This window comes from Mastacembelus armatus, chromosome 10 (assembly GCF_900324485.2).
Source record: "Mastacembelus armatus chromosome 10, fMasArm1.2, whole genome shotgun sequence".
NCBI lineage: Eukaryota > Metazoa > Chordata > Actinopteri > Synbranchiformes > Mastacembelidae > Mastacembelus > Mastacembelus armatus.
This window is the reverse complement of record NC_046642.1, coordinates 9,912,703-9,938,679: the sequence shown is the minus strand read 5'-3', so window position 1 is coordinate 9,938,679 and position 25,977 is coordinate 9,912,703. Positions and strand designations below refer to the sequence as shown.

Sequence of the window (25,977 nt, the reverse complement as noted above, 5' to 3'; positions counted from 1 at the left end):
CATTTAGTCAGCCAACAGAAAATAAATTGTCAGTTCAATAAATCATCAAAGTCATTTATTATGGAAAAAGCCTAAACATTTGATAGTTTAAGCTTCTTAAAATGTATTTAATTATTTTCTTGAGTATCTTTTTATTTTGGATTGTAGGTTGGACAAAATACCTGAAGACATTACACTGGGTTATAAATAATTATTTTTGCTGTTCCTGTCTGGGACATGAATGCTACTGTGGGGACAGTCATTACTCTTCATGTTTATGTTTTTTTTTATGAGGGCACAGAATGAGTAAAATACACACTAGTATCAGTCTTTAAAACCCAGTTGAACCCAACTACAAGTGTTACACATTAAGCTTCACAGTTCAATTAACATTCCTATTCAGCTCTACTGTGCCACCTGGTGTTTCTTCCCCCATTTCAGGCCAAAGAAAATATGAGCTGAGACCTCAGTGGACCATTGCCAGAGTGCAAACAGAGAAGCATAAGTGTGAAGGAGGAGACACACTGGTTAGCTTAGGAGCAGCTTGACGGCTGTCCTCTAGTTCAACACACTGGCTGTCTGTTTTCTATTGATTTGATTGAACTGTGTGGGTGAGGGGATGCTGACAGAGCTACTTGGGGACCTTATATTTCCTGAGGTCCAACACTGAAGAGAAAATCACGAGCTGCTTATCTTAGCCTTGCTGCCCCGGGTTTCACCCAACCTCAACAAAACCCAGACATGTGAACTGTGCTGCTATGGCATTTGCCTACAGTGATATCTGTACTAGTCTGTTGCTACAATATTAGATGCACTCACATGGAGCTGAACAGTAAATCAATATAATAGAATACTGTGATAAAGGAATCAATATTATCTGGGATTTGGTTATAGTAATATTACAACAGGACTTTAAAACTGTTTTACAAACCAGTGCCTAAAATATATATGAGCTTTTCTTGCTTAATAAAATGAACAGAGAATTATTTTATTTCACAGTTTCCATTATATTCAATTTAGAAATGGTTTTGAATGTGTTTCAAAAGCATCAGTACTAATTCCACTTTATACTGTTCCATATTGATCTTAAGGTATTTGTTTTAAAATATAACAGCAGCTGAGGCCATCAGTGCTCAGCCATTCAAATAAAATAAATTTCCAGAAAACTGACTATGTCACAATATATTTCACTAGATAGACCATATAGGGAGACAAAATCTTCTAGTGGTAAATGGAATTTTATGCAACCCAATTATTATCATTTTTGTGTAAAATTGATTGAGAAACAAAAACAGAAAAACTAGAGATGTTTGCCTAATACAAAAGTCACTTCATCACATTGATCACATCTATTTTAGCCATGAAGCATGTTCAGCGAATTTGCCCACAATGATGGTAGACATAACAGTGGATAAATTAATATCATCATTTCTCAATTAACAAGAAAATCATATGCAGTACACCCAGTACTATTAAAACATTTAAGAATATACGAACTGGTAAGTATGTAAAAGCCACTGTTCAGAGGTTTTCTCATCTGACCCTTTAATTAAAATCATTCACCGGCTACCGAGCTGTGCGGGTGTCATTTCTCCACACTTCTTATTGAGTGAGTTACGTGGTAATGAAGGTAGCTCTCCATATACACAGGAGCTGTAAATCTGACCTGTCCCACATGGTGGTGATGTGCTATGACTCTGGACAGCTGTGGTTCCCCCCTCTACCCACCCTACTCTACCAGTCAGCACAATCAGACCTTCGTTGTAACCTACATATGGACCAACAGATGCTTACATCTTTGCTTGTGTGTGCACATTTGTAAAACCCCTTCAGCTTAGACTCCAAATTCTAACATTGTCTGTATCTTTGGTGTGAAGTCCACAGCAGCGATGTCAATGACAGTCTATTGTCAACAAAACTCTTGAAACTAAAGCACACAGAGCAAGATGAACCACAGCTGGAAAGTTACACAGGAGAACACATCAGTGACTATTAGTGACTAACAGATGAAGCTACTACTACCAAATGTGACAAAGACACACCTGTTACAGTAAAGTCCATTCAGTGATGCTCCGTTCGTTCAGTCCGTTCAGTCCACTGTGATGCTTTCCATTAGCATCACAGTGGACCAATGCTGCCAATACTGCTATCACTGAACCTACAAGTCCAATCACAGTATTATCCTGCCCAGGGATTGCTGCATAATCCCTCCATGTGAATCTCACATAACAAGCAAACAAAAAGGAATAATGGAAGATAATCTCAACATGTGCAATCTCAACATGAGTTTGTTTGACGTTTACTCAGGTACATTGGACTAGATTGGATTACCCCTCCTTCCGGGTGACGATTGATATTTACTGTTATATAATGTTAACCTTTTCCACAGGAAAAAAAAAAAAAACAATAACTGATTAAACACTATGAGATCTGACCACCACTGACTCTGTGACACATACCAGAGACAGGACCCATCTGTGCTATAAAGGTCCCTCAGAGAAGCAGGGGACAAACACTAATTTACAGTGTCTCTGTTTTCCTACCACTATAGGCAGGTTGAGGCTCTTAAGGCTGAAGACAAAATCAGTCTATTACATATTGATGTCAACCCAACAAGGGATGAGTGTGTCTCTTGTACCTCTTTTCAATTTCAAACGTGAACTATTTTTCACAGACAGCTTTTTCTCATTAGTTCTGCCCACTCACAATGAGTTCAGGGTTACAGTAGCTTTGGCACTATCCTGTATGGATACCAATACACATAGGCTGAGTTATGGAAGCAAGTGTGCATAGTGGACACAAAGACCTCTTGTATACAGAATGACAATGAGTCCAGACTGGCTCCCCAGCATGAGATCATTACAACAAGTCCCCACTGACCACCAGGAGTGAAGAAAATTCACCCACTAGAGTCCTTTCTTTTTCTCACTTCCTTGTCTCATTCACCCATCTGGCCATCAATCTATCATCTTTCTCTTCTGTCACGTCAGGCTGTGTATCTGTCTCTTGTCTCTAAGCATCTCGGTGGATGTATATTATGTCCCGGTGGCATTGCACCATTCAACACTCACTTGGCAGCAAACTCTTGGGACAGTGACGCTACAAAGACTCCCACAAAACCTTGGCAAGTGCAGGGTACAAGCTTCATCCAAACTGTTAAATAATCAATGTGTTCCCATGGTAACTGGTGCCTGCACAGTATTGGCCGGCTAGCACAATTTGCCGCCTCTCATGCTTCACCTCTCAGGGTTCTCACTGCAGTTTATGCAGCCCTGTCCTCGCACTTGCCTGGCCATGGGCTGGATGTGCTGCCTGTCCACATCACATACACACACACACACACACACACACACACACACTGATATTATGGCTGCAACAGAGTCAGATGGACTGATTTAAATGTGTTTAAAGATGTGAATCTTTAATCTGGTATATTTAACCAGGCCATACTGTGCTAAGCACCAGGTTTGTTGAGTTATACTGGATATCATCAGGTTGGAAAATATGTTTTGATATCCTGAAATACATTTATTAGTTATACTTGTATACTTTTCTGCCTAATACTACTTTCACATTTCGATCAATATATCATATATGTATGATTAATTGATTAACTGACTTTTCACATTTGTTCACTAATCACTAATCAGTTAGCCTGACTTTAACTAATTAACACATTATTTGTTATTTCATTGATAAATGTGATGCTTTCTTCTTTAATTGTTTCATGAGCCATCTGCAGTGGTCTAAATATGGTTCCTCACTGCCTCTTTTTAATTTATGTTTACCAGTGATGTAATGGGGTAAACAAATGGAAAAAAAAACATGCTGCAGGTGGTAATCAAAACAAAACAAACACTGGCCACCATAAGAAACCCTCACAAATTAATAAAAAAATGTAGCTCTAATTTTAGACCATGGGGCCCTGCCAACTATAATCTATACACCTGTGCATGCCTCTGCATCCCTGCTGATGAATGTCACACCTCAGGTGAGTTAAAAACCTGTTTTCAAACCCTCATCTTCCTCGCAGGTAGAGTGGAAGGGAAGAACAACATGGTTCAGCATCTGCACAGCGACGGCATGCTGACAGGACAATAACCCATCCTCCTTAGCAAACATTTCCACATCAGCTACTCTCACGCGATATCACAACTGACATGGCAGCTCAGTCTCCAATGGTGACATTGCAGTGAAATGTGACAGTCAGCCCTCCTCAGATGATGTACCCAGTCCTCAAATGATACAGCCAATGCTGAAGGAAGCGCTTCCTGCTCATAAAGTCAAAGCTAATAGCAGATAGGAGAATCAGATGTGCTATGATGTGCCACTGTTATCTAAAAATATGATGCTGCTTTGTTTTCTGATGCCTTTAGTTTTACTGCATTTATGCTTTTCTGCAGAATGTGGGATGAGAGACGCAGCCACTGGTGCTGCTCCGATTGTCTGGCTCTCATTGGCCTCTCGTAGGCCACGCTGCAGTCCAATCAATACCTACACAATTACCATGCACACAACATCTCATTCACGCTGTGGCCAGAGGGAAGAGGGAAGGAGGGAAGGTGAGAAAAGAAGTGGCCGATAGATGAGCTGAGAAGGCTGGGCACATGATAGCGAAAGAGGTTTTACTCGCTTATGCCGTCAAAACTCAATGTTGCGTTCTTTGTGGGGGACAAAGACGAAATAATGAGACGTAATAATGAAAATCCCATAGCGGTAAAGGTTAAATGCTCCTTCTCTACTTTTACAGCGCCAGCTAAATTCATTCATTCATGTCAATGAGGTGGCCACAAGAAAATTAATTAGTTCACCCATAAAACAGCCCCATTAAAGCTCAAAGTTTTGTGATTTGACGGCTGTGATCGAGCATTGTGACTTTGTTGCCCTCCCAACACACACCACAGACGCACATTCATGAAACCATAATTAATAGGCCGTCACAGCTGTCAGCAGCACTCCCTCCTCATCTTTATGTAATATTTTAAAAGCATGCTCTGGCTTACCTCTCTGTCATGCTGAGCAGCTCCAAATGAGAGCTGGTTAGTTTGACCTTCACAAGTGCAGCCACAGAGGGAAAAGTACCTAGTGTAACGAAATATTCATAACAGTGCTGCTTGAGATGGTCTTCTGCAAGTCTGCTGATAATTGATCATGTTTGAACATGACTGTGTCTGTCTGCGTACATTTATGGACCATATATAAAAACTATAATCGTGATCATCATAGATATGAAGCTACCATGCTAATAACAGTAGGCTAAAACAAAATTATTGCTGGACCATTAGGTTTATTTGTTCTTATTAATTTTTTGTGTACATTTTTCAAATGGTGGAAAACAGTATACATCAGCCACTGTGGCCAGTCAGATACTGACAATACTGTGGTCACAGTGTCCTGGACTACTTATTAAAAGTTTACAAAATGGTTATCAAGGAAAAAGAGCAGGATTTAATATTATTATCAAATCATAACATTAATTAAACCTACTTTATGTTTACTTACTTCCATGGTGTAACACTGAACACTAAAATGTACAAGGCTTTGCCCCATTCTAAAATAAATCTCTGGCTACTAATGCCATAAACTAATGCACTGTGTTTGTGGCTAGGGTGGCAACTATTATTTTCATTTTTAAATAACTTAAATTTGATAGTTAATAAAAAAAAAAACGTCCTTCACAATTTTCCTGAACTCAAAGTGACTAATATTGTATATGAACCAAAAAAGATGTCTATCTGTGAAGACAACCATGCATGGCATTTTAGCTTGCTAAGATTGCTAAACTGTTTTATTTGACCAAAATCTATTAAATGATTGCCAGAAAACAAAACCACACACTTTTTGTCTGCACCGATAATTTACATCAGTCACTGGTCCCACAATAACACAGCTGACACCAGGAGGCTCAGTCACAGCAACAACTATGATGAAAAGTTCCCACATGTGCTGTGGCGAGGCGCCATAATGAAGGAGGCGTGTCATGTGTGAGAGTTATCCGTATGCTTCACATAATCCCGCCCCCACTGCTTCCTCTACATCAGAGGTCACTGCTGCATGCTACCTCATAGCTCTTGACTCGTTGCTAACCCTTGTTGCTAAGATGACAGTGCCGCTAAGCTTGTTCCTCTCTATGGTGTTTTGGATTCTGTGCTGAACACCGGTGACAGCATACAACCACACACACACATACAGCCGAGTGCTGCCATTTTGATGTTTACACTACTGTTGCAAAAAAAGATTTAACAGGTTACAGGTTAAAATGCTGGTTGCAGGTTAAAATGCATCCAGAATATTTACATCCGTATTTGGACCACTTAACTCTGGAGATAAAAAGGAGCAACTCAGGAAGCAGGATTAAAGTTTTTTCTATTTAGATAGAGTGTAAGGGTAGAGTGTGTCATACAGTGTTTGTATAAATTGTCTCTCCATATAGATTGTATAGGAATTTGTCTTTTGTGGTTTTGGACAATACAAATAAAGCTGTCTTACAAATGCACGTCTTAGTGTCTTGGCATTCTATAAAATATCATATCATAGTTACAAACTGAATCACAAAACAAACCTGACTGTATTAAATTAATGGTTTGACATTATGAGAAACCAACAGACTCAATAGCTCTCAGCAAATAGACTGCACAGCATATACACCAACCCCTTGCAAAAAAACTACTTGCCATTTTACATTATGTTTTTTGTGCAGATTTTAAAAATGAGATAAAACATAATTAATGAGCTTCAGAAGTGCTGGCAGGCTGACTTTGTTAATGGACAGAACCAGGTTAACTGTTTCCCCCTGCTGGCAGGAGCCTTCTATTAATGTTCAGATATGAGAGTGGTATCAATCTTCTCACCCAAGTCTCTGCCAAAAAGTGATTAAATGTATTTCCCAAAGTGTAAACTATTCTTTTAGAATGACGTTAAGATGCCTCCTTCTGCCTCCATCAGTCTGAATTCCCTCCTTGCATCCCAGATGTACTGACTGCAGGAACTCTCAGAAAGTATCTCACTGCACATAAAGGGTTTCCACATAAAAATTAATAGACTGAAACTATTTACTACCAGAAAACACACCTGATAGACCACAATGTTGTTCTTTTTCAGAGCGAGCAATCTGCTCTGTTTCACTCTGCTCTGATTCACTTTTGTCACCTTCATTTTCCTCATTCCTTTCCTGAGCACCCCTGAACACAATCTTCTGAGCTGCAATTAGACCCTTCCTATTTTAGACTTTTTCTTTTCTTTTAATTGGGAACATTGGACTGTGATTGTTGAAAACACTCTTCCCTCAGGGCCATGATGTTCTTCAAACCCATCTGACATTTTCTATTGGAAAAGAAAACAGACGAAATTTGTCTTTCATTTCCTTTACCTCCCTTTTATACCACAAAATATTACTCTTACATCTGTATGTTTTCTAACTGTAAGGTTTTGGACCAGAATACATTTCAGCTATGGCTCTTCCTCTTGTGCAGGTTCACAAATCAAAATCATGAGGCAGTGATAAAACTACTGAGCACAAATACAGACTACTTTGAGATCCATTGTAAAAAAGAATACTGTAGAAATAACAAGGCTATCTTTGACCCCAATCCTAATGAAAACCATTCATCCTCACCTCCCAGGGGCTCAGCCTGTCTCTACATACAGCAGCAGAGATCCTACGTCATGGTTGAGGTTTCATGCTGTTCTATAAGCTCCACTTGGGAACGCCCACACATTCACATGTCTCCATTCACTACCCTTGCCTGAGTTTTGGCTCACAATAAGTGTAGGTGTTAAAAGTGATGAAGAATTACAGTAAGTAGGACAACAGGCGAGGCAACAAATACAAGAGCCATGCCTCTAGTTTCCCTGTGATACTTGTGAATACATGAGCACATTTATCCATATGCTGGTATATTTAATGCCAAACATCAGAGGGAAAAACAGGGCATTGTTTTAAAGGTTTGTAGCACTTTGGTGATTGCCAAATCAATTTGCCTCCTGTCGTGGGTCCAGATTTGACCTTTTTCTCTGCTCACCTCAGGGTGGCAGAGTGTTCAGGCATGACACGCCGTCCCCTGACGAAAGCTTCTCTGCTGAGATCAGAGCAACCATCTTACAGGACTAGACAGAAAACACAAACGCTGATCTCAAGACATGCAAACCTTTCCGGCTGTGGCACATTTAATATGGGCTCCAGCGATGAAACACATTTCACCAGCTGGCTGTCAAAACACAACAAACCTGTTCTGTTGGACAGAATCTAGGGAGAAAATTTATGGACTACAGCCATTTAAATACAAAATGATAAACAACTGTTTTCCATTTCTGAATACATTGATATAAAACTATTGAGTGCATTGAAAGTCCATTTCATAGACCAAACAAGTACTCAATTATTTTAAAAAGCAATTTTTGCAGTAACAAAGCTTCATTCACAAACTTAAAAAAAAAGTTTATTTTTCACTCTGTGCATCTTGAAACTTAAAACAGAATGAAAACTGCTGTTTGAAATTGCAATTTAATTAGCTAAAAGTATTAGATTAAGATTTCCTTTAAACAAACATCACAAAATTAAAACTGTAATTAAGTTTTACTGAGAACATGCTTGCTCTTAGTCAGTGCCATCCATCCATCCATTTTCTATACCTGCTTATTCCTTAACCAGGGTCACGGGCATCAGCTGGAGCCTATCCCAGCTCTCTTTGGGTGGAAGGCAGGGGAAATTTCCCATGTTTTTGGACTGTGGGAGGAAACGGGAGTACCTGGAGAAAACTCATGCAAGCAACTCCACACAGAAAGGCCGGGTTGTGAACCCACGACCTTTTTGCTGTGAGGTGCTAACCACTCAGCCACCATGCTGCCCCCTTAGTCAGTGCTCCAAGCAATAAAAAGAACTGGATTAAATATTCTATCACATAACCATAGTCAGTATTTCGGCATGTATGTGTGTAGCGTGTAGCGAGTATGATGGCGTGTCATGCCTGAACACTCTACCACCCTGAGGTGAATTAAATCACTGCAATTAGAAAATCGGAGGGAAAATAATATGTGGTGTTATCAACAGCTCTAATAGTTATTTCCATCTTCTGGAGGAAAACATTGTACTTTTGAACTTTTAGAAGTTTCAAAATAGTCATAACCACTAATGTGGTGTGAATGGCAGGCTGATCTTCAACGTACTGAGATCTTAGTTGAAACCAGAACCTAATTTTCTTAATTTCTACCTGGATGGACTGCAACAATTTTCAGACCTACTCCCTCCCCTCGCTTGTTCCTGATTGCTGAGATATTTTAGTGAGCATATGCAGGGCTTGGATTTGGCTGATTACATAATTGGAAATTTTAATGGTGAATATTAATCCACAATGGCCCATATCGGGTATTATAAGCAGGCTGATCAGGATCTGCAGGCTCTCGGTAAGCAGCAGCGGTCTATGAACAATGAAGCTCTGGGCTGGAAGAGCACTTTATATTACACAAGTGGCATGGCTGACACAGCAGAGCACCACTACACTGCTTGATATTACTGTTCACCACATACCTGCAACATATTTTTGGATTGCACTTTTAGTTGGTGTTTCTTCTGTATCATGTTAGATGCATTCTGCCACTTATAGATACATAAATTATTCCGTCACTTGTACGCGTGTGTCAGTGTGGCAATCAGCAAAGCTCTTGGAAATCCAGAAGGCTTTGCCCGCCTGCGTATCAACATCGCAGTCTGTGGGAAATTAGCTAGCTGAGCAGCAAAGCTACTGTGCCGCTCTGAATGAGCCTGCACCATGGCAACACACAGGGCTGTGTCTGAGCACAGGCTCCTCTCTGCTTTCTTTTCCTCTGACGTTCCCATCCATCTTCCTCACTTCTTCCATCTCATCCCTTTCTTTACACCACACCTCTCATTTCTTCACCTCTTTCCCCTCATTCCCATCCATTCCTCTCCTAATCTCCCTCCCCTGCATCCACAGCTCTCTTGCATCATCACAGGCCGAAATGACACAAGTGAAAAGATGCTCATTGGTTCACAATTGCTGAGGCCTCAGCTTTGCTGCTTTCCTCAACACCGAGAAAAGGACTGAGCACTTTATGTCATATGGCAATCAGTATTCTGCCAATCAGAAAGTACTACTGTACGTATGCAACCCTATCTCATCATATACAACTAATTTAAATGAACAAATACATATTTTATATAACATAGCACTGGCTGGAGAACATCATTTTTAAATAAGATAATAAGTGTACTTCTTTCTCTCCAATATCCACTAATGTATCATTAACAAAATATCTTGACATTTTCGAGCACTAGATAATAAGATCAATATCACTGTACTAACCTTGATCTGACCAATCAACTACTGACTACTTGGTCAGATTAAACAAGCATAATACTGTATATAAGACTGTTAATTAGTGAGCTTTGGAAGTGGACTTTTTTACACGTGACATAGCCAGACTAGCTACTTACTTTATGCTAAGCTAGCCACCTCCTTAGGGTGCCGACATGAGAGTGGTATCAGTCTTTTATAATCCATAGCAAAACAACAAATATGCATATTTTCTCAAAATGTCAGACTATTCCTTTAACATTTCTATGACTATGCTTGGGCAACTCAAAGCATGTGGTTAAGTTAAGATATTAAACCAAAATTACAATCTTTTTTTTCTAACTGAGCTCAGATTTTTAACATCTTAAACATAACAAGTCCTGTGTCCTTGGGACTTAAAATCTAAATCACTGACATCCTATTTATGACACTTTTTTAAGGTGATAAAAAACTTCAAGAAAGCATTTGGCAAAGCAAGAAAGTAATATATGTTTGCACAGTCCTTATCAGATATGCTAAAGCAGACAACACTGGTATTTCATAATACTTCCAGCTGTTAGGTAAAACTGCGTAAAACACAAGTGTCTTCTTTGTTTTTTTCATCACATCTCAACTTTTGGGACTTTATCTTAAAGGAAACTCTGTCTGTGTTGAATGGCAACAGTTGCCCTTTTAGACTGTTGATGATAACAGAAAACAGTCCTATATTTTGCTATGATTGCCTACAGCATCAGTGTCAAGGGTTTTGTTTTGTTTTTAGCAAAAAAATTCTTTCAATTCTTCTTTACACCAACAGCACAAGTAATTTAAGTTCTTATTTTAACATCTGCCTATTGACTAATACCTAATTTGTTCTATAATTCTGGCTTTATGACATTTTAATCAACTGGGAATTTTTTAATTCTCTTTATATCTATTTAATAGATTAATTGCTTCATATATTAAAACAATCTCAATTTAGAAAGGCAATTGTAAAATCTTATTTAGAAGTCTAGGTCTTAGGCATATGTTAGACTGATTAGTGAAAAATATGTTGAAAATTCACCATAAACATACATGTCTTACTCTCATATATTGTATATATATCAGCTTTTATCTATCATATAGTATTGCTGGGTCAAGTCATTTGTGCAAAACTTTTTTGACTGCAAGTAACGAGACCATCAAAAAAATCAATGCATAAGGCTGATACATTAAAATATAAAGATAACAACATAAACTATGAATGAAGTTATTACTGTTCAAAAATATGGATCTGGCTGCCAACAAAGAGTTGGATCACTGCCTTCTAACTATGTGCTATCATAAAAAATTTGCTAATTACAAAAACACAAGCATCCAGCATTTAATTTGGCCAGTCTCCATTACCTCCAACATGGGTATTTATCATTTACATCATTGTCACTGTAAATGAGAGTCTGGTTTGAACATGACCCAGCTGGTCAATTAAAAGTTTCCTAACATGGAAATAGGGTATGAATTATTTTGAGTAGGTTTGCAGTAGACAGTACATTATTGGGTCTGTTCAGTCTTTTGTGTCTGTGCTGAATGTATGAAAGTGAGCAGGAAAGTCTGAACACGTAATCAGAAATACACAATAAATACAGTCATAACAGGAACCCCTACTATGGCTGAATGGTGAAACTAGTGTGCAGGCTCCTCTAAGGGCTGTTAGATGAGCCAAGAAAACAGACAACTCAACTTATATCAAACTGTTGGGAACAATCATTAGCATATGTACCTGCTGGTGATTTTAAGAATTATGTGGCTATGCGTTTGTTTGATTGGCCGGTTTCTCAGCCATGATTTCTGACGCTTTCCAAACCATTGGTGAGATGGCAGCAAAGCTTAAACGCAAACTCCAACCTTAAAAACCTTGTGCAGTCTGCACAAGTGAAGGCACTGACATGAAGAAGGATTTGGATTTGGATTTGGATTTGGATTTGGCGTGTACTGGCAAAGGTTGGACTGCATCGTGAAGAAATAACATAAATGCACAGACACTCAGAGGGAAACAAAAAGTAATAAATCCATAAAAGCAATTTTAAGACAGAGATGTACTATCAAGAGTGTAATAAAATGTATGATATTAAGCTGGGATTGCTTGTATTGTTTATATCCATGAGAGGATGAGGGCTTGCTCTCTCTTTATCTCTTCTCTATGTTTGTAAGATTGAGGAGTGTGTTTCTGTTTTTCCAGACTCATTTGGAAGATAGATTTGATTTTCACTAATAGAAAAGAATTACTGATGATAAACAGAGAGACATGTTTAAAGATCATCTGTGGATCTGTGTACATACAGCAGACATATGTCTGGATAATGTTAGCGGTCCTCTCATCTTGTCAGCTCAACAGGGGAAAACAGGAAATCCAAATATAGCCAAATATATACTGCTATAATATACTGTGTGTCTACAGTGTTAATATAAGACAATGCAAATATAACATGGCCTAATGAGTCCTAGCTGGGGGTAAAATGCTGTTGTTGAAAGATTTTTTAAATGACTGTACAAATGGATATACGCTCAAAATATAATTACTTTCATATAGTTTTTTAATCTACAGCTAGATTTAGGACATGATAACTGCTACTCTTTCAGTTTATCTAGACACAAACTGGTCAAGACCTGGTGGTTTGCCTGTAAAGCACTACATGTGTTAATGTAGACTCATCCTACTAAAGCTGCTGCTGCATCCTCTCTGAATACAGTTCTACACCCAAAATGAAGCCTTTGATTCATACTATGTACAAAAAAAGAAAGCGCGGAGGAGGAGGGCAGTGGAAGACAGGACAGGGATGATAGAAATGAAGAAAATGAAGAACACTGAAAAATAACAGACACACACACACACACACACACACACACACACACACACACACACACACACACACACAAGAGGCCAGACCAAATGGCTGAAGGGCTGCTTGGATAATGCATTAGACAGAGATGGCACTCAGAGTAACTACACATGGTAAGAAATGCACTGATTCGCCAAATGTTCTCTAAACTCACACACATTCCCACAAAATGGAAAAAAGCAAAAAGAAAGAGGATAAGCAATATGATTGTTTTACCCCAAAAATGTGAACACCACTCACTAATTGGAACTCAGAATATTTACTTTATGTCCTTAACAGTGTATGAAATGTAAACAATAATGGCAACACTTTTTTAAGAAGGTGCAAAAATTCCTGAGTAGTTAGCAGTAAATGAATGAGTAAATCTATTTATTCCTCAGTGTATCAAAAAAGATCTTTAGTATTAGTAGCAAAACCCAGGCATAACATAGGCATTTAAATTTTATATTATTATATGATATAGTATTATTAAATGTTCAGCCCACCTCAATTCATTTTTCACAGCACACCTTTTGGATTGTCATGGTAAGAAATGCACAGGTATAAATAACAAACTAAGCTCAGTTCAAGTGTCACAGTAATCCATGACCATGTGACAAAATACACAACATCAGAAGCAGCAACTCATAATTCATTTTCACTATTTACACCAGTGGTCTTTCTAATGTGACATGTCCAAAAGAAAAGGCACAGTGTTAGCTGGTTAGCATCTATTGTGGCTGTTTAATTAATGTAAATGTGTTCTGACTATACCATTTATTCTGGATTAAAGGCTGGTATTCAAACACTCAAGTCTTTACATTTACTGGAATTGAGTAATATGAAATATCTGATAGTTTGCAAGGTACATTCAGTAGGGAGCACTAACTCTGCAATCTATACAACTATATCATGTCATACTTAGCTTGCAACTCTACTGCTCTGAGATTCTTTTCTCTAAAAGAAATGCTCTTTTGATTCACTAATTTATTCCAATCATATCATATTTTATCGAGCGTGAAACTCAACACTTCCTGCAGTTGTTTCAAATTAGAAGTCTACCTACAGAGGGGAAGATTATGTCTTTTGAGCCAGAGGAGGTTTCTTAATGTAAAACATCTAAGCAGGAAGTGTTGGGTTTCATTAATAGCATGAGTGATGAATTTATCAAGGCAACAGGTAAACAAACATAAAGGAGGTTTTGAGCTTCAACAGCAAATTAAAACAGGATCAGATCAGAAAACCAAAACGCTTTTGCAGTAAATATAATAAGAAACATCTATAAAACAGAAAATAATTATAAAGACTTTGACATCTGTTTTTCTATGTATAAACATTGGATTTGCATTGAGAAATTTAGGTTGAGGTCCTTATTTATTCGCAAATATCTAAGAACTCTGTCATTATACACCGATCGTTAACACAATTTGAACTATGCAAGTCTGTTTTTAAGTAACTCGTGGTATCTTACATATAACCATTAACTTTAAATAACTTGGAACCTAATTATTAGTTATTTGTGTTCATTATTAACCAGCAAGCTCTTGTTTCTTTGGCATTGACTACGGTGGACCTTATTGTAAATTGTTACCAAAATAAAAGCTGATATGACAGTTGAATAAAAGCAATGAAAGTTCGAGCGTGGCTGAAAAGCACCCACACACCTCCACAAAAATGAAGAGGAGTCAGAAGGCTTAGGGACTAGCTCTTTACTGATGCTGATTGGCTATACACATATACCATTGCAGCATGTGGGTGATAGAGCTAGTGCACCTTGGTGAGGATGCTACAGTAGCATGTTGTTGCTAAAATGAGTTTAACACAGCAGAAGAAAAGGCTAATGCTTGATTTTCTGTCCAATTTATTAACAACTGTGGTACTGCATTTAACTCTGCCATCTCATTCCATCAAAGGCCTTGTGTCCCTTGATTCCCTCTCTAACAGAAAATCTGATGCTCCCATCGCTGAATCAGGAGTCTGCTCTGCCTTGCACAGCACAGTCACGTTTCTAGGCCAGTCACTACTGTGATCAGCAACCCCCCCCCCAAAATAAAACAAAGCAGGCAAACAAACAAACAGTGTTCTCCTCCCTTCTCCTTTCTTCTCTCCTCTCCTCTCCTGGCTGGCAGCAACAGCCAGAGAGGGGAACAGGCGAACTGATATGGGGCCGGGCCCTGGCAGGGCCTCTGACAATGACCATATGGATCACAGAGGCACGGAAGCCTCGGCTTCCAGAAGGACACACACCCCCACTTGCAGGAGTTGCAGCTTCAGGCTATTGTACCTGCTATTGTACTGGATGAAAGTCTATATCGACACCTCACATTGCTGTGACCAAAATGCAGTAATGAGTAAAACATTTGATGAACATTAAATCTGTGTTGGCAGAGTATACAGCACATTCCCATGCATTTTACAGAGGACCTGCATGTTGAAACAATAAGAGCAGATCCAGTGTGCGAATGCAATGTAAAGAACAACGGAGTGGAAGCTTTAAGGGAAGTGTAGGCGGTGAATCTCAACAAAGTTCAGGTCCTGGGTCACACCTACAGCAGCTCCCCGTCACAAATCAACCTCTTCAGCTCCCATAATGGTGGTTCACTTGTCAAAGTCTCTCCGGGCACCCTGACGTCAATGTCTGACTGGCCTTTTCTCAGATACTCCAACCCTTCCCCCTCCTCTAGTGTATAAAAAGCAAACTTTTGTCAAAGTGCACATAAATATTGCATCGTACCTTGTCTCCCTTGTTTCGTAGTGCATTTCACAAGATTCTCCATCCTCATTTTATCCCCAAATACTCATGGGTAAGGAACACTGTGTTTTTGCATAAGGGTCTGTTTAAACTTAGTGTGTGTGTGTGCGCTTATACTGTACGTATGTATGTATGTATGTGTGTGTGTTTGTGTGTGTGTGTGTGGGAGGGAGACAGGCAGGTGCAGAAGGCAAAAAATGATGTGGGAGGTTTGCTAGCAGACAAGTGAAATTAAATTATGTGCTTTGAATTTGTATGAGATCAGTAAAATGCAATGTTAGATTCTGAATCATAATTTCTCTAGCAGTTCGAAAAGCATTCAAAACTCAATGTTTAATGCAGTATGAATTTCCAAATAGCAAAAATTCCACAGAGATAAAAATGATTTTCTATTCTGCAAGAAATTTACTTTTCTTTATCATTTATCGACCTGATTGTTTTTTTTCTCCTTTTCTATGTTAACATACTGACAAGTGTAAAAGCTAGGGTGACATCATATATAGCAAAAACACTGAAAACAACAGAATTGCAGCAACAAAGCAACAGATTTTGGCAACAAACGAGTTGTTTCCACAAAACTACTGGACAGCTGTTTATGTTGTTATAAATATGGTCAAATAATTTAAAACTGCAGTGCACTGGTTGAGAGATCGCCTAAGAGTAATCCAAAACATAAATCATGATGTCTTGCAGCTGGTTTATAGACACAGATGAGAAGATCATCTCCTATTAACTAAGCTTAACCTTCCCCCCTTAAATTAGGATCTTGTTGAGTACGTTTTGCCCACAAGTGACACCACACAAAATGAAAACTAAATACAAACTGTCTCCTAAACTGCAGAGAGCATCCTGGGAAAGATAAAGGCACCACAAACACTCTGCATTTTATTATTCTTCAGGATTAATCAACATCTACACAAATGTGCAATGCATGCATAGTATTGATATCACCTCACATGGTTTCTTGGTGCTGAACATTTACGCCTTGTTGGGGGTTAAAGCAGGCATTATGAAACTCTGTGGATCCAAATGGGTGAGACAGATGTAACAATGCACCACAAAATCATAAAACACTTGATGCACTTGTCTGTAACAAGTTTCAAAACATTTCACATTGTTTATCTGAATACAGGGTTTGAGCTACTGTATAGACAGATTTCTAAAAGTAATTACACTGTTTCAGCCTGTTTTGCCTCCTACTGAATTTTTAAAATGCTTGTTGGGGTGAGTGTGGGAGAGAAGGAGGGACAGCACGGGAGGGAGCAGGGTCTTCAAGTGAAATGTCAATCTGATTCCAGAGTCTTGATGAAGTTAAAGCTTGATGAGCTCTGACATCACGCGTGGGAGAAGACAATAGCATTTTAGTGTTTTGGTGAGACGATAATCTAATGCTTTATTACATTAATGGCTAGAAAAATGTTGGAAAGTCTCCTTCTATGTCTCTTTCATTAAATAAATGTGTAGTTGCAACAGCAGCTGCTTAAATACTACTTTGTAAACAATCACACCAAATATATTCTGTATGTGATCAGTCCAATAATCAAAGAATTTTGGAACATACACATAAAAAAAAAGACAACAAACCAAACAGGAAAACTTGACACCTTGAGTTTTGAAATACTGCATGTATAGGGAACCACAACACAGACTTCCAAAGGCCAGAAGTGTCTCATCTAACATAAACACGTACTCAAGCACCTAGTGAACACAAATCGGATATGATGTGTCCTACCAACTGTCCCATACCTGGGATGCTGTCTTAATCTGTCAGACAACAACAGAAGTCACGTCGCGAAAGACATGACAGAAATATGACTGAATGACAGCCAGTGTTGCACCACCACCACGTTTGATGTGAAACAGATCTACAGCCATAATTGTGAAGGTAAACAGGCTGACGTTATGACTCTATTAATAACAAAAAGCTCACAACAAAGCATTGCTTTCACAATGGTCTTACTTCTCGAGGTCAAGGTCTCCTGGTCTTATGAGGAGTCTGCCTTCTGTGGGTACTAAGAGTCAGGGAAGATGGCAGAGTGATCATATTTTGGCTCTAGCCATCCTCACAGCTACAGCCTACCTCTTGCTAAGCATCGACCACAACATCAACAACATCTTACAGATGTTCTTAGATTTTCTTTGAATATATCTCTCACCTATAAAATAGAGGTTTAAACACATTAACCCTGTTGCATCCTTACTCTTATCCTACTTTACTTATTGTCATAAAATTAGGGGATCTGCTGTCTGACTTATCTCTCAGAGAGAAGAAGTCAAATGTGACCAAACAACACAAACAGATGTACAGACAAATGACACAGATAAACAAAGACGAAAAAATACACAAACAAACATAACCTTGCATGAAAATTTCTGATCAAGGCCTGAAGGCTTTGACGTTGTAATCACCTATGAGATCTTCAACATGGAACGCCCACCATGACTATATGTTCATTTAAAGCCAAAATACACAGACCTGTTATAAACAGTAGGTCTGGAACCACAATTTGGACCAAATTTCGATGTTAATAAATAAAGTAAAATCCAATTAATATTTAAAGCTAATCATAGCCACGGAGCTGGATAACACACAAAGACAGATTGGAGCCCGCAGGGGGAAGAGGGAGCTTTCTGACTGAAGCTCCCAATAGACTGAGGTCTCTACTTTCCTCAGATTTAAATTCAAAAGCTCTTGTTTTAAAAAATGTTGTTATAATCCCAACTGGAATCATCCATAATTAACCTAGTAAGGCCTTGACAAAAGCATCACAATTGTTTAATAAACAGATGACAAGAGGAAAAAATTAATAAGACACATTTACATCTTGGGATGTGAAACGATTTCCTTGCACATACATGAAGTGATGATGGCAACGGGAGCCATTTAAAAATGTCAATGATCCAGCTGTAAAAAGCCAGCTCAGATCATTCGGATGACTGTGCAAGGTTATTGCCTTTCATCGTGCTAGCATCCCAAATCACCAGTTGTTATGAAGGCTATAAGATAAAATATGTGTGTGTGTTTGGGAGTGTGTGATTACTGCCCTGCTCTCTGGCTGTGTATAGGTAGTGGGGGAAGGGTAGCATTCATTCCCCACCCGAGGCTGAGCAACGGTGACTGAGAAGAGCTGAACGGGTAGATGTGCATCTCCATCCACACTGTGCTACAGCCCGTTCATATCAAAAAGGGAGCACATACTGGCCATTCACATGCCTGTTTTAAGAGGTGGAGGGACAGATGCTTGTCCACAGTGTCAGGGCCTCTTCTGCTTTCTCTATCTGACAGCACCACCAACTGCCTCCTCTTACATAACCCCCTCCCCCTCCCCAGGCCCACTGCTTGCCTTTATTGGCTTATTTCTCTCTTTTTCAACCTTAGCATTTTCACCCCCCTGACTGCTGCTCCCTCCCCACAATCAGCCATCACCGATTCCAGCTCCTTTTGTTCCAGTGACTGATGCTGTGAATGGCAGCTTGGACATTTCCTCCACAAAGTTTTTGTGTAGTGCATGTTCACATGATGCAGCAATGGAGCGAGGATCCTGTGCAAGGGTTGGCTCCTGCAGAGTGTTTTATGCATTAATGGTGTTGTTTGACAATATAAAATCCCTACATGAATCACAATCCTATCAAAAACAGTATTTCATCATGCTCACACCAATTAGTTTCATTGAAAGTTTAATACTGAATAAATATTCTCAAAATGAGTGGTAGAATAAGCAGTGGCAATACTGATGGAGAATAAAGTCTCCATGTAAGCAATAAATGCTTACATAATCACGTCTGCTGTGAGCTTTCAAATATGTGAAACATGAAATCAGCCTGACTGGTCTGGATGTAGCTGAGAGAAAAAAAGCTTGCAAAAGATTTTCAACGCATCACAAGAGAAACTGTCCATCTTTTTTTGCCTCCTCAAAGCCAAAACCCTTCCTGGGCTGTAATAATCTGCTAATATCAGCCAGGTTGCGGCTCATATATGGACTCAGCTCAGGGGATATCTTCCACTGTGCCACTGAAATTTCAGCCTCCATTTTACCCCTGTGCTTCATCTTACCTTCCTTCTTCCTGCTGCCTCACATTTCTTGTTTAAAACACTATTAGACATAAATGGCAGAAGTACAAACAATGCAATGCAATGCTTCACTTGCCGCAAATACAAGACTACATAGACACATACTCATGCACAGCAAGAACCGTTCCTTGAATCTCATGCTCACCAAGCTGCCCTTCCCCCACCCAAGCTCACTCTCATGCTCGCATACGTTCACCTTGCCTAATTAAAGACTGTGCTTCTGAAGCTGTTTTGACCTTTTATCAACTGTAATCCACACACACATGTAAATAAATGGAGATAATAGAAACAATATGGAGCGCATGTAAAGAGGCGGTTTCATTCACACTGTGCGGCACATATGAGCTTTTACACAGATTACTGCTGATTCTCCATTTTTTATATTCACATTGTGATTATATTATCTTTCTTTTGAGCTTGCTAAAAAAATAAAGAAAATAAGAATTGATCTGATATCAGATTTCATCATTTTTCTCAACTCTGAGCTGCTGAGATAGAATCCGACAATTTGTGGATCTTTGAGAAGTCTATTTCTTACATGAATTTCCTCACAGATTCATTCTGTAATGTCAGTTATCAGCTTGAGAGACAACTGCATCTCAGTGCTGCTTCAGTGAATGAAAATGCACCATTTTTTGGCCTAAGGTAACTGCATCAGTGTACGCCTTTGACGACATACTCTAGGTGTATTAAATCTATAAGCATTAGTCATCTGCATCAAATTCAAACATAAAGATCATGTCCATGTGTGTGCAGTGGAGCTGGACTAGTCCTGTTCTCTTCTCCTTACTCTGCCTCCGATAGAGGAACCTAAGTCAACAAATGGCAAACGGAGAGCTTCAGACAAATACTAAAAATGAATTTTTCTCCATAAACCACCGTCCTCAGCTGATACATGATTCTCTGCTTTACTATGGAAATAGCGCACTGGACCCCAGTCTCCCCTGCCAGGCTCCACAGGCCTGAGTTATCTAACAGAGTGAGCAAGATAAGTTACCTGGTCATACCACTCCCGGTTGGTACAGGTACACTCGGGCCACCATCCTCCTTGTCCACTGGAGTTGTTGCCATTTACCTTGGGGCCACCCTTGGACTGGCCCTTTGGATTGGGGCCTCCAGGGCCCCCACCAGATATAATCTTGCCCTTACTTCTTCCCAAAGTGCCCCCTCCACCTCCCATGTTTCCACCTCCCCCTGAAGCTGGAGGGGGTAGGGTCTGGCCTCCCCCATACCCAGGCGGGTATCCATAGGGCTCAGCCTGCCAGTCTCCTCCATATGATGGGGCATCCATCCTACGCAGGGCAGCCATACGGGTCACCTCATAACATTCTGGGCACTTGCAGCAGTGGTGGTGTTTGTGCATGCTGGCTGTGTTGGCTGGGCTGACGCTGACGCTTAGCTGAGCGGCGTGGCACTCTGTCTCTGCTGCCTCCTCAGATCTCACACAGCACGCTGTGATCGGCTCACAGAGCACTAATGCCAACAGAAATAAGACTAATCACTGGAATTTCTACAGATTTTCCCTTTTTCGTCAAATCCTGTCACTCTTCTTTTTATTCCTCTTGGATGTGGGAAAAAAAAAGACAGAGGGACGGGAAGCAGCAACAGGAAAACAAAAATACAAAATGGGCACGTAGTCTTTGTCCTCTTGACGTAGAAGATCAAAGAAAAAATTCAAAATATTGTATATGACCACACAATCAGAGACCAGCCCCGATGATAGAAATTTCCTCTTCCTTCTCTTGGTTCACAGTGATACGCATATAAATTCATATATATATATATAGAGATATATATATGTCTTTTGTTTATATATCATATATATTTACACACACAAATACATATAAAAATATTAATATAAACAGACAAGCACAAATACAGATATGTACAGGGATAGATGTATATGTATATATAAATATCTATATGTGTGTGTACAAATATATATAGATATATAAACAATATGTATAAATAAATGATATCCGCAGATGAAAAGCTTCCTGTTATAGTTCTTGGTGCCTTCCCCTTCTGTCAAAATCTCACGTTCTTCCTTCTGCGTTGAAAATCGTTGCCTTTCTCTCTCTGTCTCTTTTCTCAGTCTGCAGAGAGGAGCTGAGCAGTGGATTGCCTCTCAGCCAGCTTGCCCTAGATGTGGATTATTCAGAGGGATGCGAACAAGCAAGAGAGAGATGGAGAGCGAGAGAGAGAGAGAGCGAGAGAGGCAAGCAGGGAGGGGGAAGAGAGATACGTAGCAGCATCCCTCTAGCACCTCACCCCTGACAGCCACAGCCAATCAACTGGCAGCGCTGCCATCAGCAGCAGCAGCACCAACAGGACTGAGTGCTTCACTAGGTGCTCTTAAAGGGGCCGCGACGCCTATACCTTAGATAAAAAGCTACTGCTTCACAAATCCAGCCAGATTAAAACATTTTATTTCTCTATTTTCTCAACATTTTAAAAATAAAAAGCCAGAAAGTCATAATCTGCAATTTATTAATGCTGACACTTGACCCTGATCCACTAATTGTGAGTCTAATCCATGTTTTTGATCAGACCAATGCAGCCAAAATCCAATTTACAGTGAGCACCCCTGTCCCTGACTGGTCACCTCCACAATCATCTCCAGTTCAGCTGCAGACTTAAGAGATTTCTTGTGCCAGTGATTGGTAACCTCAGGCTCTGTGTCACAGCACACATCTGTAAATAATCTCACAATGGAAGCAGGTGCAGCAGATGAAAATTCTTTCCTCTTGGGTATCACTAGACCTGAGTCTCAACAGAGGATGCCTTTGAATCATGCTGCATTACTTCAGATCATTCTCTATCCCTCTTCCTTTGTTAGAACTGGCAAAAAAGCACTGCTGCTGAGTTGTTTTATTAAGATCTGCCCATGTTCATTGGTGGGTCAAAATAAGCACAGTGAGAGAAAACAGCACTCCTGAAGCCTTGTTTAAAAAACATTGGGGAAATATTTTCTGTTCACAATGATGACATCAACACGTGTACAAAACCAACAAGATTACACGCTTGGGCTTTCGAGTGGGTGGAGGAAGAGATTGAGAGTGAGAATCTGTGAGGGGAAAAAAGGCAGAAGGATGGACTATATGCCTTTCATGTATTTGTGGCAGTTATGGATTCAGTAATGCAATTGCAATAATGCATGTTTATGTATTTGTGGGTTGATCATGATGAGACAGAAACCATCCTAACACTGAGGGTGAAGGTTTATATTTTAAACAATTGACAGAGAATGTTATAGTGTCGCCATTAAAGCCCTGCATATATGCATTATTAATGAAATGTGACGGGGAACAGAGCAGGGTGTGTCTGTGAGGGGAAGAGAGTATATTTGTACATATTCTTCATGTTACTGTGCTCACAGATGAATGCTAGTGTCTTTTCCATGTTTTGAGTAATAAATATATAGTAGAGGCTTAAATTTTCTGTTTATCAGTGTATCTGTGCAACCTTCCTGTTAAACTGATCAGTATTTTAGGGCGAGGGCACACTGCACTGCGTTGCAGCCCTATCAGGACACATACAGCACGCTCAGCAACACTTAATTACATGCAACAGTAACTCACTGCATTATAAAGATATTCCCTTCACTGTAACCTACAGAGACTTGCTGAGCATAGAGCAAAACAGAGGAGAAACTTGGGCATTTTTTAACAGACACTAGTGAATGCTTGAAGTTGCATTGTAGGATGCAGCCACGAACCCTGCGGAAGCCAATCAGAGCGGTGAGGAGGGGCTTTCAGGCAGTGGCTTGAAAGGACGATGTAAGCATATCGATCACAGCACACATGACCGAGCACATGTTGTAACCATCCTTCCCCAGCCTTGCTCTGTCCATCTTAGAAGCTGTCCACATCGTATTTGCCACTCAGTGCAGACAGAGCGTTCACAAAAAAAAAAAAAACATAATGTACAACACACAAAATGAACCAGAAAGAAGCAAACACATAATAAAGGCAGCAGAGACAGAGAGCCTGCACTGAATGAGCACATTTCATTTGCATGGGTGGGCGTGCACATACACACACGTCTGCAATATGAACTTTCTAGGGTAAAGAAACCCTGATACTTTACTAGCATTTGTTAGTGGCTAGACATAAATACTAAACCTGAAATATATAAAACCACTGACGAAAACTAGGAATCCTTTACTTAACCTTCAAAATTGAACATAAAATGTAGACAAAGATGTTTACCTTTCAATGAATAGCAAAAATCGTAACCATTCTATGCAGGATATGACTGAACTGACGCTTATCAATTGTAATAACTAGTCCTGGAGAAAATACATCAGCTTGATATTTATATTCCCAGAGAAAAAAAAAAGATATTTATTATTATTTATTATTATTATTACATCACCCATGTACAAATATAGATGTGTATGCATGGTAATAGTGCATGAGGTGAGGTGTTTGTGTGTGTGCAATTGGACTAGAAACATGTTTAAATTATTTAACCTGAGGAATGAAGGCAGTGACCTCTGAACTTGTGCTGACAAATAAAAAAGAAGGAGCTGTGATTTATGGTATAAACGAGGAAATTATCCTGTGCTTTTAAAGACTTATCTGCTTCCCACCTTGCAGCTCTCCTGACACTGTAAGCTCAGCATCAGCCTGCACAGCTCTTATTACATAAACCCACCTGGACAACATGTAACATAGAGACAGACAGACGATTGTAATGAGCATCACAACCCCCAACCACTGCATGCTTCCATTCCATGTATTGAGCTTTTCAGTCATTTCTAGGCATTTCTCCGAGAAGCTATGTGACTACTCCTTTGTCACCTGACCGGATGCAGCTCCATAAAAGGACAGTCGGTAGTGAGACTGTCTTAAAGGGGCAGCTCCATATCCTCACATACTAAGCCGACTACTGTAGCCTTAACTAACTGCAGGAGGAGGGGAGAAAGCAAGTCTTAGAAGTCTTGCTCAGGCATCTTTACATGTTAGCAGAATCCATTTGTTTTATCAACAGTTAGCAGATATTAAAAGGGACAGATTTCAAAATTTAGGAACATTGTTACAGTTCGCTTTTCCACTGCTCACTGAATCATATATTTGTAAAAGATGTATGTGAAAAAAGGAGGATATGTGCATGGCAAAGGGAGAGAGATACTAAAAGACAGAAAGAGAGTATGAGAGAAGTACCCATCAGTTTTTACAGTGAAAGATGAGCAGAGAAGCTACCACAATGCTTTCCCAGCAATGCAGACACAGAAAACAAAGGCTACATGGCTAAGACTCCTATTAATAGGCCTCAGTGGCAGAGAACAGCTGCTCCACCACACACCAAACACAGCACCTCCAACTGATGGAATAATGAGAGAGAGAAGAAAACATACAAATGGAGCAAAATGAAAGAAGAGATGAAGGGAGCTGCATGGCTATGGGACAGTATTTGGTACAGATATTACAGACTGGTACAGACATACATCAAAATATAAAATGGGTTGCGAATGTATTAGGTTATGCGTTGAGACAGGAAGGTGAAAACCATTGGAAAACACGATAAAGGTGCTGTAGATCCACAGCAGGCACCATAACTGAGCAGAAATGAAGCAAAGGTGCCCTGTGTGTGGGCAGAAACACGATGACTAGAGGGGGCATTACTGAAGCTTGGTGCTGAACAGAAGGGGGAGTAAAAATAGAGAGAAGAAAATAGAGAGATGCAGAGACAACAAACAAAGTGTTTATGTGTCCCTGAGTGCATGGGGATACAAAATAAACTCTGTGTAATTACCCATTCACCTTGCCACAGAGCAATGCATCTGAATTCAGTGTGCTTGCTGAGTGTGCATCATCACGAATGTGCTCAGTGCATGTACGGTGTAAAAGCAGAGCAGAAAGAGAGAAGAAAAAAAACAGACACGAATTAATAGAGGAATGAAAAAGACAGGATGAAAAACAGAGAAGCGAGAAGAGAGATAGATAAAGAGAGAAAGAGAGTCGGAGCAGTCTGTAGGGATGCAGGCGGGGGAGGAATGTGGTTTCCATGGCAACC

The 25,977-nt window shown here is 39.7% G+C and overlaps 1 protein-coding gene across 11 annotated transcripts in view; it reads right to left on the bottom strand.

Moving 5' to 3' along the window:
- dlg3 (discs, large homolog 3 (Drosophila)) overlaps window positions 1–25,977 on the bottom strand; it is a 70,602-nt gene that overhangs the window by 30,479 nt on the left and 14,146 nt on the right. The window contains exon 1 of one of the 11 annotated variants that reach the window (XM_026330018.1): window positions 20,954–21,472. The exons of 7 other annotated variants lie outside the window; for them this stretch is intronic. In XM_026330018.1, the coding sequence (XP_026185803.1) occupies window positions 20,954–21,319 (366 nt within the window). In that variant the 5' untranslated portion in view covers window positions 21,320–21,472. Of the gene's footprint in view, window positions 1–20,953; window positions 21,473–25,977 lie in introns of those variants that run through there. 3 more of the 11 variants (XM_026330026.1, XM_026330027.1, XM_026330023.1) reach the window with 3 other exon arrangements.